The sequence below is a fragment of the Aptenodytes forsteri genome, unplaced genomic scaffold, assembly GCF_000699145.1.
Source record: "Aptenodytes forsteri isolate BGI_AS27 unplaced genomic scaffold, ASM69914v1 Scaffold15, whole genome shotgun sequence".
In the NCBI taxonomy this organism is placed as follows: Eukaryota; Metazoa; Chordata; class Aves; order Sphenisciformes; family Spheniscidae; genus Aptenodytes; species Aptenodytes forsteri.
Genome location: NW_008795129.1, coordinates 13592411 through 13606727, shown reverse-complemented (window position 1 = coordinate 13606727; position 14317 = coordinate 13592411). Strand labels below are relative to the sequence as shown.

At 37.1% G+C, this 14317-nt stretch overlaps 1 protein-coding gene across 1 annotated transcript in view; it reads left to right on the top strand.

The window, feature by feature from the left end:
• Positions 1–14317, top strand: part of CFAP43 (cilia and flagella associated protein 43) — a 50419-nt gene that overhangs the window by 5305 nt on the left and 30797 nt on the right. The window contains exons 4-10 of the mRNA XM_009278077.1: positions 1920–2087; positions 3492–3642; positions 8518–8668; positions 10705–10767; positions 11888–11967; positions 12351–12482; positions 13628–13744. Coding sequence (XP_009276352.1) covers positions 1920–2087; positions 3492–3642; positions 8518–8668; positions 10705–10767; positions 11888–11967; positions 12351–12482; positions 13628–13744 — 862 coding nt within the window. The remainder of the gene's footprint in view (positions 1–1919; positions 2088–3491; positions 3643–8517; positions 8669–10704; positions 10768–11887; positions 11968–12350; positions 12483–13627; positions 13745–14317) is intronic.

The following is a 14317-nucleotide window of genomic DNA, read 5'->3' as shown; positions in this document are numbered from 1 at the left end:
TGTATATCACAGTAGAAACCGACAAGACAGCTTCACTGGCCTGAAGAGCTTACATGCTTGTTGCTTACAGCAGAAATAACACACATGGTCTAATGTGTTCATTGTGTGCACTTAAACAAAAATCCACCATCTTGAAAGACTTCTCTAGATTATTCTTCAAAATTGAAAGATCTAGACATGTTTAAATGCTTTAAAGTAGTGGCAATTTCCAAGGCCAAACAATTTAAACCTATTTGAATCAGCATGAATATGACTATCAGCAGCTAATTGTCATAAAAGAACCATCCTAGATTCCAGTCAGAAATAATTTAGTAACAAAATAGAATTACCTTACAATATTAAACTTAGAATTTATAATAACTTGAGCAGAGATGTGTGAATTTACTGTGAGATCAGGACCTTCATTTTTGCAACTGGATTATACTGTGCATTCATTGTAGAAATGTGTGTGTACAAATGAAAGACATCTCAATGTTTAGCATTCTTAATGTGCCATTACAATATGATGATTGCACAGTTCCTGTATTTTAAGCAGATAGTTTGGAATCAGAGGTATAAGAGATGCTTCGAAAGTTTTATCAGTCTCAAAATACAGAAAGCTTCCGGATAACTAAAAGCTGCCTTTCATCTGAGATATTTTATCCCTAGATCTTTATTCTTTTCTTTTTGAAGGAGAGGCTTAGTGCCACATTTTTTTTTCAGATACATGTACCATACAGTTTCAGATCTTAATAAATTATCTACTATAAAAGAGTGTTGGCGCTATCTGTTAGGTATGAGATGAGAACATGCTGACAGATCTTTAGAGAGAGAGCTACACTGATATCTTTTAAAGTCAGAATTGCAGTTTATAGCTTTCTGTCATTTTAATGAGAGTTACTGTGTATGTGTGAATACTTCTCCTTTTTTGCATATGCTATCAATATTAACCATTGTCTTGCATCCTGATCTGTTTCTGTGAGTGAATTTATTACAGGCTAGAACAACAGGATTATACTAAATCCATTTACAGCAGTGTATGCATTTTAGGTTTTTTTTCCTCTCAGCAGTAATGACAAATACTAAAGCTATAAATGTTATTTAGAATAACAGTCAGATATATTGTCCAAGAAATTAAGAAACAGTTTTAACCATTTTCTTCAACTGATGTTAATCAGTTCTTGAACAGCACCTAAAAATGCAAATGCAGTCAAGAATTAATCTGGATAACAGAGAAATACGCAAATTAGATGGTGAGACCATAAAATAGGTTACACTAGACAAAAGAAAAGTCAGTGGAAAGCAGATTCCCAGGCTTGTGTCAGCTATACATAACAGCCCCACACAAATTCTGCCCTGTTTTGTGCTCGTTAGTTAATGCAGCCATAGCTTGTATGTCTGCATTCACAACACAATTACTGTATTACCTAATTCATCCATCCATAGATAATCACGGGCTGACTGCATTTTATTTCCTAATTATAATACCTTCCAACTGCAAGCCTGTAAGCATTATAATAATTATTTTACGGATCGGAAAGGCAAGGTTGAGGTCTGGGGTGCTGAAGAGTTAATTGTTTGGGCCCATTCAAGTAGTCACTGATGGAACTAATGAAAAAAAAAATCCATGTCTCTTGGCTCTGTTGGTCTTTTCACAAAAGGAAGTGCACGACGATGTTTCTAAAATGTCAGTTTTCAAAATTATTCTATTATTCAATCTTTTTGTAGCAGTAATAATTGTATGTGTGGCTAATTAACCACCTCCTTTTCATTCTCAAGAGGACCTAACTTGTTTGACAGCAGAAATTTTTTGTCAGTGACAAAGTATTTGTTTTCCAAACTTGATCTTGAATGTCAGTCATAATCACATCCAGATCTTTGGCTGGAATGTTTTTGACTTATTTAATGGATTTGATTTTCTTTTACTCTCCTTAATGAAGGAACTGGCAAGAAAATATCCTCCTGTGCAGTGAGTCTCAGCCAGGGGTAACAGCGACCTCTTTAAGTTTTAACCCTATGAATTGGCAACAACTGTGTTTTGTTAATGAGAGCTCCGTTACTGTCTGGCATATTGAAAGGAATAATGACGAGCATCACCTTAAGCGAAAGTGAGTGGAACACCCTTCAGATTAAGAGAAAAATCTAGAAGTATATCTTAATAACTAAGACTAGCAACCTACATCTGTTTGCAAATAATTTAATCCAATTTAGTTCAGCTAGCAATTGCCATCAGTAAACGCTAAATCACAACCAGTGTGAATCTATCTAGTCAATCAAGTGACTTGAATTTATGATTTCATTTCTTAGCACTCACATGTCCAGATTATGCACATCATGAAGCTAATACTAATCAGCTACTTTGGCAGCCTCTATCAAAAGCTGCATGACTGAATTAAGGTAGTGCCTGGACTGCTTTCCTGCAAGTGGCTATGTCGAGCATTGCTTTTGTAGCTATGAAAGCACCAAATCTGGATCAAGTTGCTTCCTAGTAAGCATAGTTAAACAATATGTTGTTGTAATCATAAATTGTACCAAAAGCAGTATCAGTTTTCTGAGTGATTTCCAGCTTGTGTGGCCAATTTACAGGTCCAGAGGGGGTGGCTCTGTCAATGCAATTCACTGAGCACAGCAAACCTAGAATTTATTTATGCTAAAATGTGTTTTGAGGCTGGTATAAAAGTAGTATGTATCATTCAAGTTGGAATCCTTGAAGTATAACACCTATGATGTTTCAGTGGCAGCTACTCTACAATTCCCAAGTGTGTTTAATCTTCTTAACTATTAATATAACCAACATATTGCCACTGACACAGTTATACTAGTGAAAGTATAGACAAGACCTTAATTTGCGATCTGAAAAGAATACTGAAGGGTTTTTTGCCTTTTGTCATTATAGAGTACACGTGAAAATACATATATACTCCTTTTTTCTCACTTTTCATTCCATTCAGTAGCGGTTAAACCTCCTGTGAGAATTGTTTATTTTACATAAATTTTTTCCAAGTCATAAATCAACATAGTTTGTAAACTATAGAATCCTCAACTCCTGCATTGTAACAGCCACTCATAACACCGATTACCAGAGTGCAACAGGCAAATACTACTAATAATTTTTCATCATCGTTAAACTCTCTCCAAATAAACATTAAGCGTGAATCCTCACAGCATGTACAAGTTAGGTGTGTGACTTTATTAATCCTGTAACAACAGTAACATAGAATAGTTGTTAATACAAGGCAACAAGAAGAGACGCTAAGCTAGAACAAGGCAGTCCATTTCTGCCAGTTAGGAACATTCCTCTTTTGTAGTAGAATTACTATTACTTTTCAGTGAAATGGTATGTGCCATGTAGAATGATTGTCTACAACAATCCTCCATTACTCTTGCAGAAGTAAAGCCCATTAACTGAGTTGGTGTCTTAAAGTTTTGAAAACATGCTTCTCAGTTTTGTATCAGCATTTACTATTTGTAGTATTTCTTCTCCTCAGACAGTGTCTCTTGCTTTTCCACAGCCCTGTGAAACTCCCTGATGGACAAGGGTCCGTCAGTTCTCGTGAGGATTTGTTTTTCCCAGTTTCTCGTAGTGAAGATCCGTACCATGGCCCTGATTTGCCAGTTTCAGCCATTGCTGGACTGGTAGGAGATGAAGCAGAAACATTCATGGTAGTTACTGACTTTTTTCCTTTTTACTATTCCAAGTCATTATGCATTTTATGCAAATAGGTGGTAATAAATGAATAATTTTTATGTCTGTTAAACAGGTACAACCCAGTAAATAGATCTGTTGTCTCAACAATATTTTTGAAATCCATTTTGACAGGAGACTTACAAGACATGCTGCTACTGCACAGTGCAGTACAATGTAGAGATTTCTGACACAGGTCCTAGCACAGTAATATATCTGTGCAGTGGAGGTACTAATCTGTATCCCAGAGGCAGTATAAGCATGTCAGCATTTAACCATGCCCAAGCTAATATGACCTGCTCAAACGTTGAAAACCTATTCCCATGCTAAACTGATAGTAACTGAGGTATCCTTACTTCCCTTTGAGATTTGTTTTCTTTTTGACTCTGAAAATGTCTCAAGCTATGGAAACTTTGAAGGCTTTATTCCAGACAGCAACCCCTGCTTCTGAAATACATTCCCATACCACTGTCAGTGTTGGACCTGCCTGTTTCTCTCACTTGTATTGATCATTTGTTTGTTAGCCTTCCTTGAGATGCCTCTTTTGAGAGGCTTCAAAAGTGTTCTTGTTTTGTTTGAAATTTACTTTCACCTGACTACCAACTAGAAGCATGTGCCAGTGTGAAAACATTTAACTTGCAAATCTGGGATTCTCTTCTAAGGTTAAGACCACCAGTTTCTATTTGGTGGCTTATGATATATATGAGACACCAAAGCTACCACGCATAAGATGATACTGGCATTATACTACATCTTTTCAACGGACAAATGTGAGTTCTGTATTATCAGATTAGTGTACCACAGGTTTCTGCCATAAACTTTTCTTATAAAGCAGAATAAAAAATAAAAATAGGGAGTGATGCTTTCCTGACCTCATCCTCTTTTCGTGGCTTCATGCATTCAGATTCGTAGAGGTTTTTAACTGTGTAACTGCTGATGCCCTTGGTTTCCAGGACAATCAATAACTACAAACAAGCATCCTGTACTGATGCTGATTACACGAGCTGCTTATATTTCAGATCACTTAGAACATGGAAAATGAAGATGTTGTATGCTCATCAGGGGCATTGCCTTTTTCTTCTACTTTGCTGCCTCTTATACTTACTGCCACTTTGTTCTTTAGCCTGTAAGGTGAATTATGAGAGGTATTCGAGAAAAAAACAACTGCCATATTAGGTCTGTGAGGCTTAATAGAATTTATCTGTCCTTGAATGGATGCTATTCCATTCAGGAGTGGTAGGTTCTTATGCTTGAACTTGCAGAACCACATGGTGAACTTTTCCACACGGAAAAGTTTATGCTTTCAACCATACTAGATACCACTATAGGGTCTTTGCATTCCCAACTGCCTTCAGAAAAACCTAGATTTCTTTTTAGCACCTTCAAGGTGATTATGTTCTCCTTATACATAGAACTATTCCTGGAGTAAGAGTAGATTGTTCTACAAGTCGTTGACGAAGATTTCCTTTTCTTTCAAATTACATGGTAAATATTTTGATAGTTATTTACTGTCCAAATTCCCTAGATAGGTGTATTTTGGTTGTGAATATTGACAAGGTAATGAACATCAGGTTATTTAGAAATGAAAGTTTTTTGCAGAAATACAAGCTATTGTTGTTCCTTTTGTTGTGGTGGTGGTATGTTGTTTCCTGTGTACTAAATTGTGGGGTGCTACACTCACAGTTTAGCACCGGCAGGCGCTGAATCAATTCCTGGCATGTTTTCACCTTGCTCCAGACTATGATAGCTGAGTAATTTTTTGCAGGACTTGCATTTATTGTGCCTTACAGTGCTAATTCTCCCCTCCACGCATACCTGTGCACATATGCTCCATCTCTAACCTAGCAGAAAATCTGAGCCACTACTAGATCTTGTAACCGCCCACACTGGGGCGGAATCGCATGCATATGTCTTGTCAGGTTAAGCACCCCCTTTCAGCACCCCAACATGGAACGTATAGTTTTGGCAAAGCAATTTCTGCATGGGTTGATCAGAATATACTTGATGGACTTCTTTGAAATATTGTTTTATCAAGATCCTTATGTTGAAAAGTGTCTAATGCAGCAACTTTGAGAGAGATTGAAATGACTGAACTTGCTGAGTTCCTCAGATATCAAGATATCTTCAGACTGCAGTTGCTGTAAAGGACCAGGCTGTCCAATATAGAGGTGCTATAGCTACCATTCTTCACTGTCTTTATAAATTGACAGGCTGCTGCGGCAGATGTATCAATGGTTACTACCACTGATGATTTGTATACCATTACAAATGTCCATGAGCAGTTATCTGACTCTGGCCTAAAATCTGTGCCTTGACGTTTATAAATACCTTGGAGTTATTTTCCTCTCTACTATCATCAATGCTTTTTTAATTAGTAAGAGACAACCTGCTCCTCCTGTGGTGGTTAATGAGGTGTGTTCAGTTAAATGCAGTGGGAATAATATCATGGCCTGATGAAGCTCTTCCTACCTCCGCAGAATTCGACAGAAGGATTTTTGTTCTTTATCACTAAATCTGTGTCAGCTGAGCTCAGTGTTTTTCATGTTGATGTAACCATCCAAAGTGGAGAACCATTTATTTAGACTATTATTTAAAGGAGTTATCCTCAACCTCTGTAGTCCATGGTCCTTGGAGGCTGTAGCCCACTCCTAAGGAATGTGTGAGAGGCAAGTAAGAAAAGCAAACCCATTGCCAGTGCACTTGTTTGCTTCTTTGAAATGTGTTAGGGTTCCATACTCTAGAACAAGATACTGAGGCTGAGTATGTACCAAAGTGTAACCACAACGGGGCAGCAGAGTGAAAGGAATTGAAATATCCTACAGCTTTCATTCCTTTTCTTTCTTGCATTAGATTGATTTAGTTTTGTTTCAATATTTCTTACATTTGGGACCTGAGTTTTCTGAATATGCTTTACCATGACAAGACCACTTGACTCCACTTCGTCCCCAGTACCAATTTTATTCCATTGTCTTTTTATAAAACTTTTCATGACAAGGATCCATCATGGATATTTTTCTCTGAAGAGGTGCTACTCAAAAGGGAGAGAAGTTCAAAAAAAGACGGCATTATTATAATGCACCACTGTACCAATGCACAGTTCAAGAAACAACCTGGTTTGGGATTTACATAATCTCATTAGTATATTTTTTCTAATTTATGTGTAAAGACATGACAGCAGGTACAAAGGAATGTTACAGAAGTTGTCTTTACACAGGAAGCTTCTGATTCACAGTAGTTCAGTTACATATTATAATGCACCACTGTACCAATGCACAGTTCAAGAAACAACCTGGTTTGGGATTTACATAATCTCATTAGTATATTTTTTCTAATTTATGTGTAAAGACATGACAGCAGGTACAAAGGAATGTTACAGAAGTTGTCTTTACACAGGAAGCTTCTGATTCACAGTAGTTCAGTTACAACCTTCCCAAAGATTTGTGATGTTCAAGCCTCATAAAATCAGTGAAAATGCCTATATGAAATGTTTCTCTGGGTGATGTAAAAGCCCATTTGTTATAGATTTATTACTGTTTGTCCTATTTGATTTATAAAGTAAATATTAATATATTTTATTTCTGTAGCATTTTCCCCTGAGAAATTCAAAATGCTTTGTAAGCATAAATAGAGAGTAAGTTACTTACCCAAAATCATATAGCAAGTCCTTGGCATATTTTACTAATGAATTCTAGGTACTTATGAATCTCTGTCCTATGTTTTCATGACAAGTCCATCCATATTTCCTCTTTTTATAGAACCTTTAGTGAGACAGTAGGTGTTTTATAGAATTATAGACTCTTCTTTTTTTTTCATCCATTATATTGTTGAGTGTTCCTCACCACTTTTGCTCACATGCATGGTTTTTCAAATCTTCTCTTTTAAATGTTCTCCCAAGGTTTTCTTGTGTTTTGTTCCCCTCTCCCCCTCCCCGAATTCTCTTCAATCTGGTTCTTTCTATCATGGTATTTATATTACCCCTATTACTGTTGTATCTGAACAGGTACCTGTCTTTAATAATATTTGGCGGAGAAGTTCTGTTCTTCCTGTTTTATGGATGATGGATTTGTGAGATTTATTTTAGTGAAATGAAATTCAAGGCACATGGGAAGTCCGTGGCAGGGATATTTCTAGAACTAATTTGCAGATGACACAAAGGTTGACAGAGCTGTTTTACAGAGCAATTTGGATTATATGATAAGATAAACTATTCAAACAAAATGTGTTTTAGTACTGCCAAATATGCAAGACCACTTGTGCAGGTTATGTTTGCGAAGTGGAAGACTATTCTGAAAAGCAGTTTGAAAAGCATTTGTCAGGGTGAGGTCATAGTGGGTAACCATTTCAATTTGGGCTTCCAGTACTATTCTGATGTTAAAAAAAAATCTAGGGGCTCAATGTGTTGAATTTTATCATAATTTTATCATTAAAAAATTGGGAGATGACCTGGTTATGGTGGGTCAATATCTTTGCGAGGGTAGGGAAGATACCGGAGGGATTTCCAGGCTAGAGGACAAAATTGTAACAGATGCAAGTGCTGGACAATAAATCCAGATAAATTCAAATTTCAAAATACATAATTTTTCAATGAAAATATAATTCATCATTTAAACAAGCTTCTAGGGAGAGAGGTGAGTTCTCCACCGCTATCTCCAGACATAGACTTTTCTGGAAAATGTTCTTGTTTCTCATGTTACTAGCCTCAGTGAAGGGATGACTGAATAAAATAAGGCTGATATTATACAAGTGGTCAGACTCTATGAGGTAATGATCTTTTTTTTGCCTTAAAATGTATGTAACTGGTTGTACAGATATTTGGCAATTGTTGATTGAACTTGTTTATTTTTGTGCTGAAGCCTAGAAATTATATTAAGCCTTCAGTGCATCCTACTGCCCACTGCTGGACTGCAACCTCAGAAATTTACATGGGCTGTAAAGAAGGATATGTTTTGGCAATTGATGCTGAGACACGCAGTGTTTCTGTTCTTCAACAAAAACCTCTACCTGGTAAGAAATAGCTGCGTTGTGTGTTTTATTCAAGTAGGGAGGAAAGTGGATAGGTGAAAGCTTTTTTTGCTTTCTTCTGTTCTCCTATTGTGTACCTTACAGAAACTGTAAAGCTATATTGTAGTTGTAGAACCATATTTCTTTTACAATTATGATAAACATTTGAGAATGTCTTCTGAATTTCTGTGTGGGTTTCTTTAGCACCCAATAATTGGCTTTCATTTTTCTTTGGAAAAAAAAAGAGAAAAAGCTCTAAATACATCAAAACTGATAAAATGAACAATAGTTCCAGAAGCCCAGATCTTATGAACCAGCCCTACTAGATTAACATTAAACTATTAATATACCAGCTATACACAGTCTTTTTACTATTAGTTAAGTACCAATAATTTATTTTATTTTGCATGAAATATTGGATTGTCCTCATTTGGTATGTTAGATAATGTTAGAACAGATCTTTGAAGACTCATGATGAGTTCAAACAACAAAACTGAATTTAATATAATGTTGCTTAATAGAATTCCTTAAGGTCAGCTCTTAAATAAACTATTTTCTAATGAAAACAAGGCTGTAAAGGCTATCATGCTTTACTGCAGAAAGTATGAAGCACAGAGAGTGAACAGAAGATGTCTTTGGCTTCGAACAAAGAGATCTGCTTTTATTTTATTCTAGAGTAGAATAGAATACTAGACTCAGTACATGTCCCCCAGATTGACTGCAACTTGCCAAGGCGATTTGTCTGCCCTATATATATTCCCACCTGTCTCTTTTCATGGGGACCTTTGGCAGGCTAGCGACTGACTAAAGTTTTCTGGCAACAGCAGCCCATTCCATGCCTTCTTTTTTCTGGGAATCCTGAGGTCTCTCCTCTGCTACCTGCCACATGCTACCCTTCTGTGCCCATTCAGAAGGTTCCCAAGATGGAGGACAGTGAGACACAGCCGGCATAAAGTGTTCTGGCAATGGTAACCTGTACCCTATCATCCTTTGCAGGGAAGGAAGGTGTCAGTCCTACTGTGCACATGAAATTCACTAGTTCAGTCAGATCTAAGAGGAGTAGTGGAATATGCTTCTCCCTAGCACTAGAACTGGGTAACATCCTGTTGTAGACCAGCATAGAACTGTTTCTCTAATAAACACTGAATCAGTGTTAATATGCTGGTGATAATCTTGTTTTCTTCTTTTGCCATGTAATACATCATTTTTTAAGCTGCAGCAAGTATCCCTGACTTTCCCAAAGTACTGTATCTCTGTTCAGTTTTGATAGTTAACACAGAAACGGAAGGCTGCTCTTAAAAAAACCCAACAAACTAGCATTATTTCTCTGCTTTTGAAATTATCAGAGTTTTAAGTTTACCAAATCAAGAGTTGGAAATCATCAAGAAATAAAAAGCTGAGGTGTGACCGGAAATATTTTTGCCAGTTCAGTAGAAGGCAACAAGAATATTTGCCACTTGGGCTTTTCCTTGGCCTGTATATTCTTCTTTGAGTCCTGTCCTAAAACTGTGTAACAAAATTGTCTGTATTCATATTGTACTGAAGCTTCTGCTTAATTTAAAACATATTGCAATCTGTATCTATTTAGCAGAATGCTTAAGTGCATGTCCAACTTTAAGCACGTGCTAAATTCCTGTTACGGTGTTGCAAGCAGAATCATAAGCAGCCACAACATTTCACTTGGGCATTTTTTTCAGACTGACTGAAGTTTCCTTCATAAGTACATCAAATGAAAAAATCATGGTTAGAAATAACAATACCAGAACTTAGCACTAGAAGATAGATAAATCTGCATCTGTACCACTCTCCATGCCAGGTATTGCTATCTCCCTTTAACAGCTGTAAGCTGAATCACAGAAAGATTGTGCCTGCTTAGTTGCATAGATGACAGAAATGGTGGATATTGGGGAAGAATGCACATTTTTGATTCAGTATGCTGAACCTGGCCTTTTGTTCAGTAGACTGGAATACAACTGACTTTTATTGCAATATTGACATATAAACAAGGTTGACGTTACAAATTGTTTTCTTTTGTGCAGAATACATGCGTAAAATATCGGACGTGGTGTCATATGTTCGTAGAGAAGTACAGAAAAAGAAAGGTATTTCCATGTTCAAATCAAGCTAATAGATTTTTAGGCAGCACCAGTGATGTCTGGGAGTAATAATATGTGAGTACAGCTAGAAGCCACTGGTTCGAAAAACTCAGCTCACACTGGCCTCTGTAAGACACATTGATGGCAATCTTTTATATGTTTACACGATAAATTATTAATAGCTTTTGTGCTAATAGACAGCCAAATGAATAACCTCAGGAGAAACAGCAGCAGTGAAATAATTTTTGTTCATTCTAATTTAAATTGGAATAAGTGATGCTAGAATAGGTTCCCTACTGCTTAGTTTTAGTAAGTTTTTCTAGAACTGCAATCACTTGTAATTTAGTTGAGTTAGGATTTAGGGGTTTGTTTCAAACACTTTGTTTTGGGCTTCACAGTACAAAAAAGATATTCACGTAATGGACGAAGTTCAGCACAGGGCCACAAAGATTATTGCAGAGTCTAAGTACATAGATGGACTAAGAGAACTGTGTTTGTTCAGCCTGGAGAAAAGGAAAGGGGGGATTTTACTATTGGTTCAGCTACCTACTGAAAGGTTACACAGAAGATGGAACCAGACAGGCAAAGGACACCATTTGCATCAACGGAAATTCTGGGTAGATGTTAGGAAAAAAAATACTTTCACAGTGAAGGTAGTCAGACACTGGGACAAGTTGCCAGAGAAGCTATGGAATTTCCATTCTTGGGTATATTCAGACCTCAGTGGATATGACTCTGGACAACATGATCTAACTTTGAAGTTGGTTAGGAGTTTGAAGTTGGCTCTGTGCTGAGCAGGAGGTTGGATCAGAGGACTTCTAGGCCCGCTTCCAACCTAAATGACTCTATGATTCTGTTATTGACAAACTTTAATGTGGCTATTTAGCAGCCTTTACAAAATCAAATGATTTCTCAAATTAATTTCTAGTTCATCAGACCACAGTAGTACTGTCACTTCAAATTATGTATGCCAAACTTCTCCTTCATCATCACAGCAAAAAGTCCAAAAAATATGTAGCCCATGGAGCCTTTTTACTCACAAATAGTAAATCATCCCAGATTTGAAGTTGAGCACATTGTTGCAATAAACTAAATTTGATATTTTATGTTGGTTTTGTGCTCTCAGGTGGCAAACCAAAGGATCTGCAAAAACCAGTTTTATTTACCATGGCATTTTGTAACGAGGGAGTGTACGCAGCTGGAAGTGTAAGGCATCCTTTATGCTTTTAACTTACTCTTATTGTGTGAAAATCAAAGAACATTCAAATGGAGTATATTTGCAGAGTTCACTGCAAAGACAGGAGTTAGAAAAAAGTGGAGGGCTGCAGAACTATAAACTGTTTTGTTATCAGACATGGACTGTTGCTAAGACTTGTATTAAAGAACACCTTCATTTTTCAATGGATTTATTATTCAGCATAAGAGTCATCTGGATTTAAACATAATAAAGGCAAATGAGACCATTGGTGATGGGATGCAGTTAAACACTGTTACTTTAGAGATTTTCAGAAGTCCTTGCAGTTCAGTTTGTCAGAGTGGGCTAGGATAAATGACCTAGACCTGATGTGGATTTGTACTTTTCTGCGCAGGAGGGCATTTTATTCTTTTATCACATCAAAGATCTGCAGTATGAGATGAAAATCTGTGCTGATATCTTAAAACCCATATCCAGCCTCATATTCTGTCCAGATTACACCGTACTTCTGCTTGTCACTGAACAGGTATAGCATTTGAGATAATAGCATTATGTAACGGGATGTTTCTGTGATGCTGCTAGTATGGAATGTCTGTAATGTAATCACACAAGTCAACAAGTTATATCAGAGGTGAACTTAGTCCATCGTGGTTTTAATGAAAGATTGAAAGACTTTTAATGAAGCACAGAACAATTGTCTCCTACAGATGGTGGATTATAAAGTACCTAATGCTGAGATTTCCCAACAGAAATACTTGTGTGTGTACAGTGGAGTACATGTTCAGGGTCTCCAGTGTGTCCAGGTCACGTGGGACATACTGTGCATGAGCTCTAGGCTTGATGTGTGCCCGCACAGTAAGAAAAGCGTAGCTTGGGTACATCAGACCTACTGTGGCTATGCAGTAGAGTTGTTCTGTACATGTACCTGAATTTGTCTGGCAACCCAGTTCAAGATCCTTCTTTGACCAGCCTGATGTCCAGAAATCTTACACAAGGGTCCCAAATCCTCAAATTCCACATGTTTTCCAGACCCTTAATCGTTTAAATTGGCATTTTTAAAGCTCTTCAAATGTTTTTTTGTAGATGTGTTTGGTGGGGGGGGGGGGTGAGAGAGAGAGAAAGAGAGAAAGAGAGAGAGAGGAGGTTCTGGGTTCAGGACAGCAGTGCAATGGTAACGCTGGTCACACTCTCTCTCTGATTTCATTCTCCTTTTGTAAAAAGAGTAGAGAAGTTCTAAAAACTTTGTCAATATTATTTATGAATTGTTTCTAAGAGGCTTTGAGATCTTTAGATAAAAACATCTCTTAAAGCTTAAGATTTATGATTTGTGTTTTATGTTGTTTTAGCATATTTATTGATTCCTGGCATAACATGAAATAGGGTGTTTTAAAATTATTTTATTAAAGCAATTTTGAGAAACAAAACTTCTTGAAAATTGACTAGCTGGGATCACTCTAAAATGAACGAACCTGATCTTCAGCTAGTGTAAATTAATATAATCCACTAAATTCAGCTGAATTCTTCTGGGCACTTTTTACCTCAGTTTAGAGTCAAATATAAAACTTTAAAGAGTGAAGCTCAGAAAGATGGGTATTTTTTGTTGAAGTCTTTGAAAGCTTCTAATGAAAAGTTTCATAGCCCAGTGATGGATTATTTCTCTTTATTTGTCAGGGGACAGTCTATACTTACAAACCTGCCCACAGTGGAGAAGCTGTCAAACTCTTGGACGCATGCAGCAGTTGTTTTCTGGCAGCTGATTTTCTTACTCCAGGGAACAAGTACTGTGTGGTAAAAAATGGTATTCTTTCTTATATATATGAGTGACTCTTTTCAGGTAACCAATATGTTGCTAAGGTACAAAATCAAAAGCCTTGCAGAGATTGGGACTGTTATGATATTTGTTACAGTTGTATAACTTCTCATTAAGGAAGTAAGTGGCATTAATTCAGGTATGGCCTATAAAAGGGTCAGAACTTGCCCTAGAATGCAGGGTGGATAATTCACAGGTTGCTAAAATGCCTTATTGGTTCTGCTGTTGATTTGTGTGACTCACTATAGTTCAGGAACATAGCTGAGCAAAAGGTGGATTCAATTCAGAGAATAGATGTTGGAACAAGAAATTTCTACTGATCTTTTCAGCCTTCAGCACAGATTGGAACAGCCTGAGAGATGCCTCTGTCCTGGGTCCAGGCACAAAGGCGGCCTTACTCATGGATCTGTCCATTCTGAGAAATTCCTTGCTTTCCTCCTGTCCTTGACTCCTGCAAGACATATATTTTAGCCAGCAAGTCTGATTCATCCGCAGGCCATGAATTCTTCAAGTAGCCAGCCTAGGAACCCTGGGGTCTTAATCAATTAGGT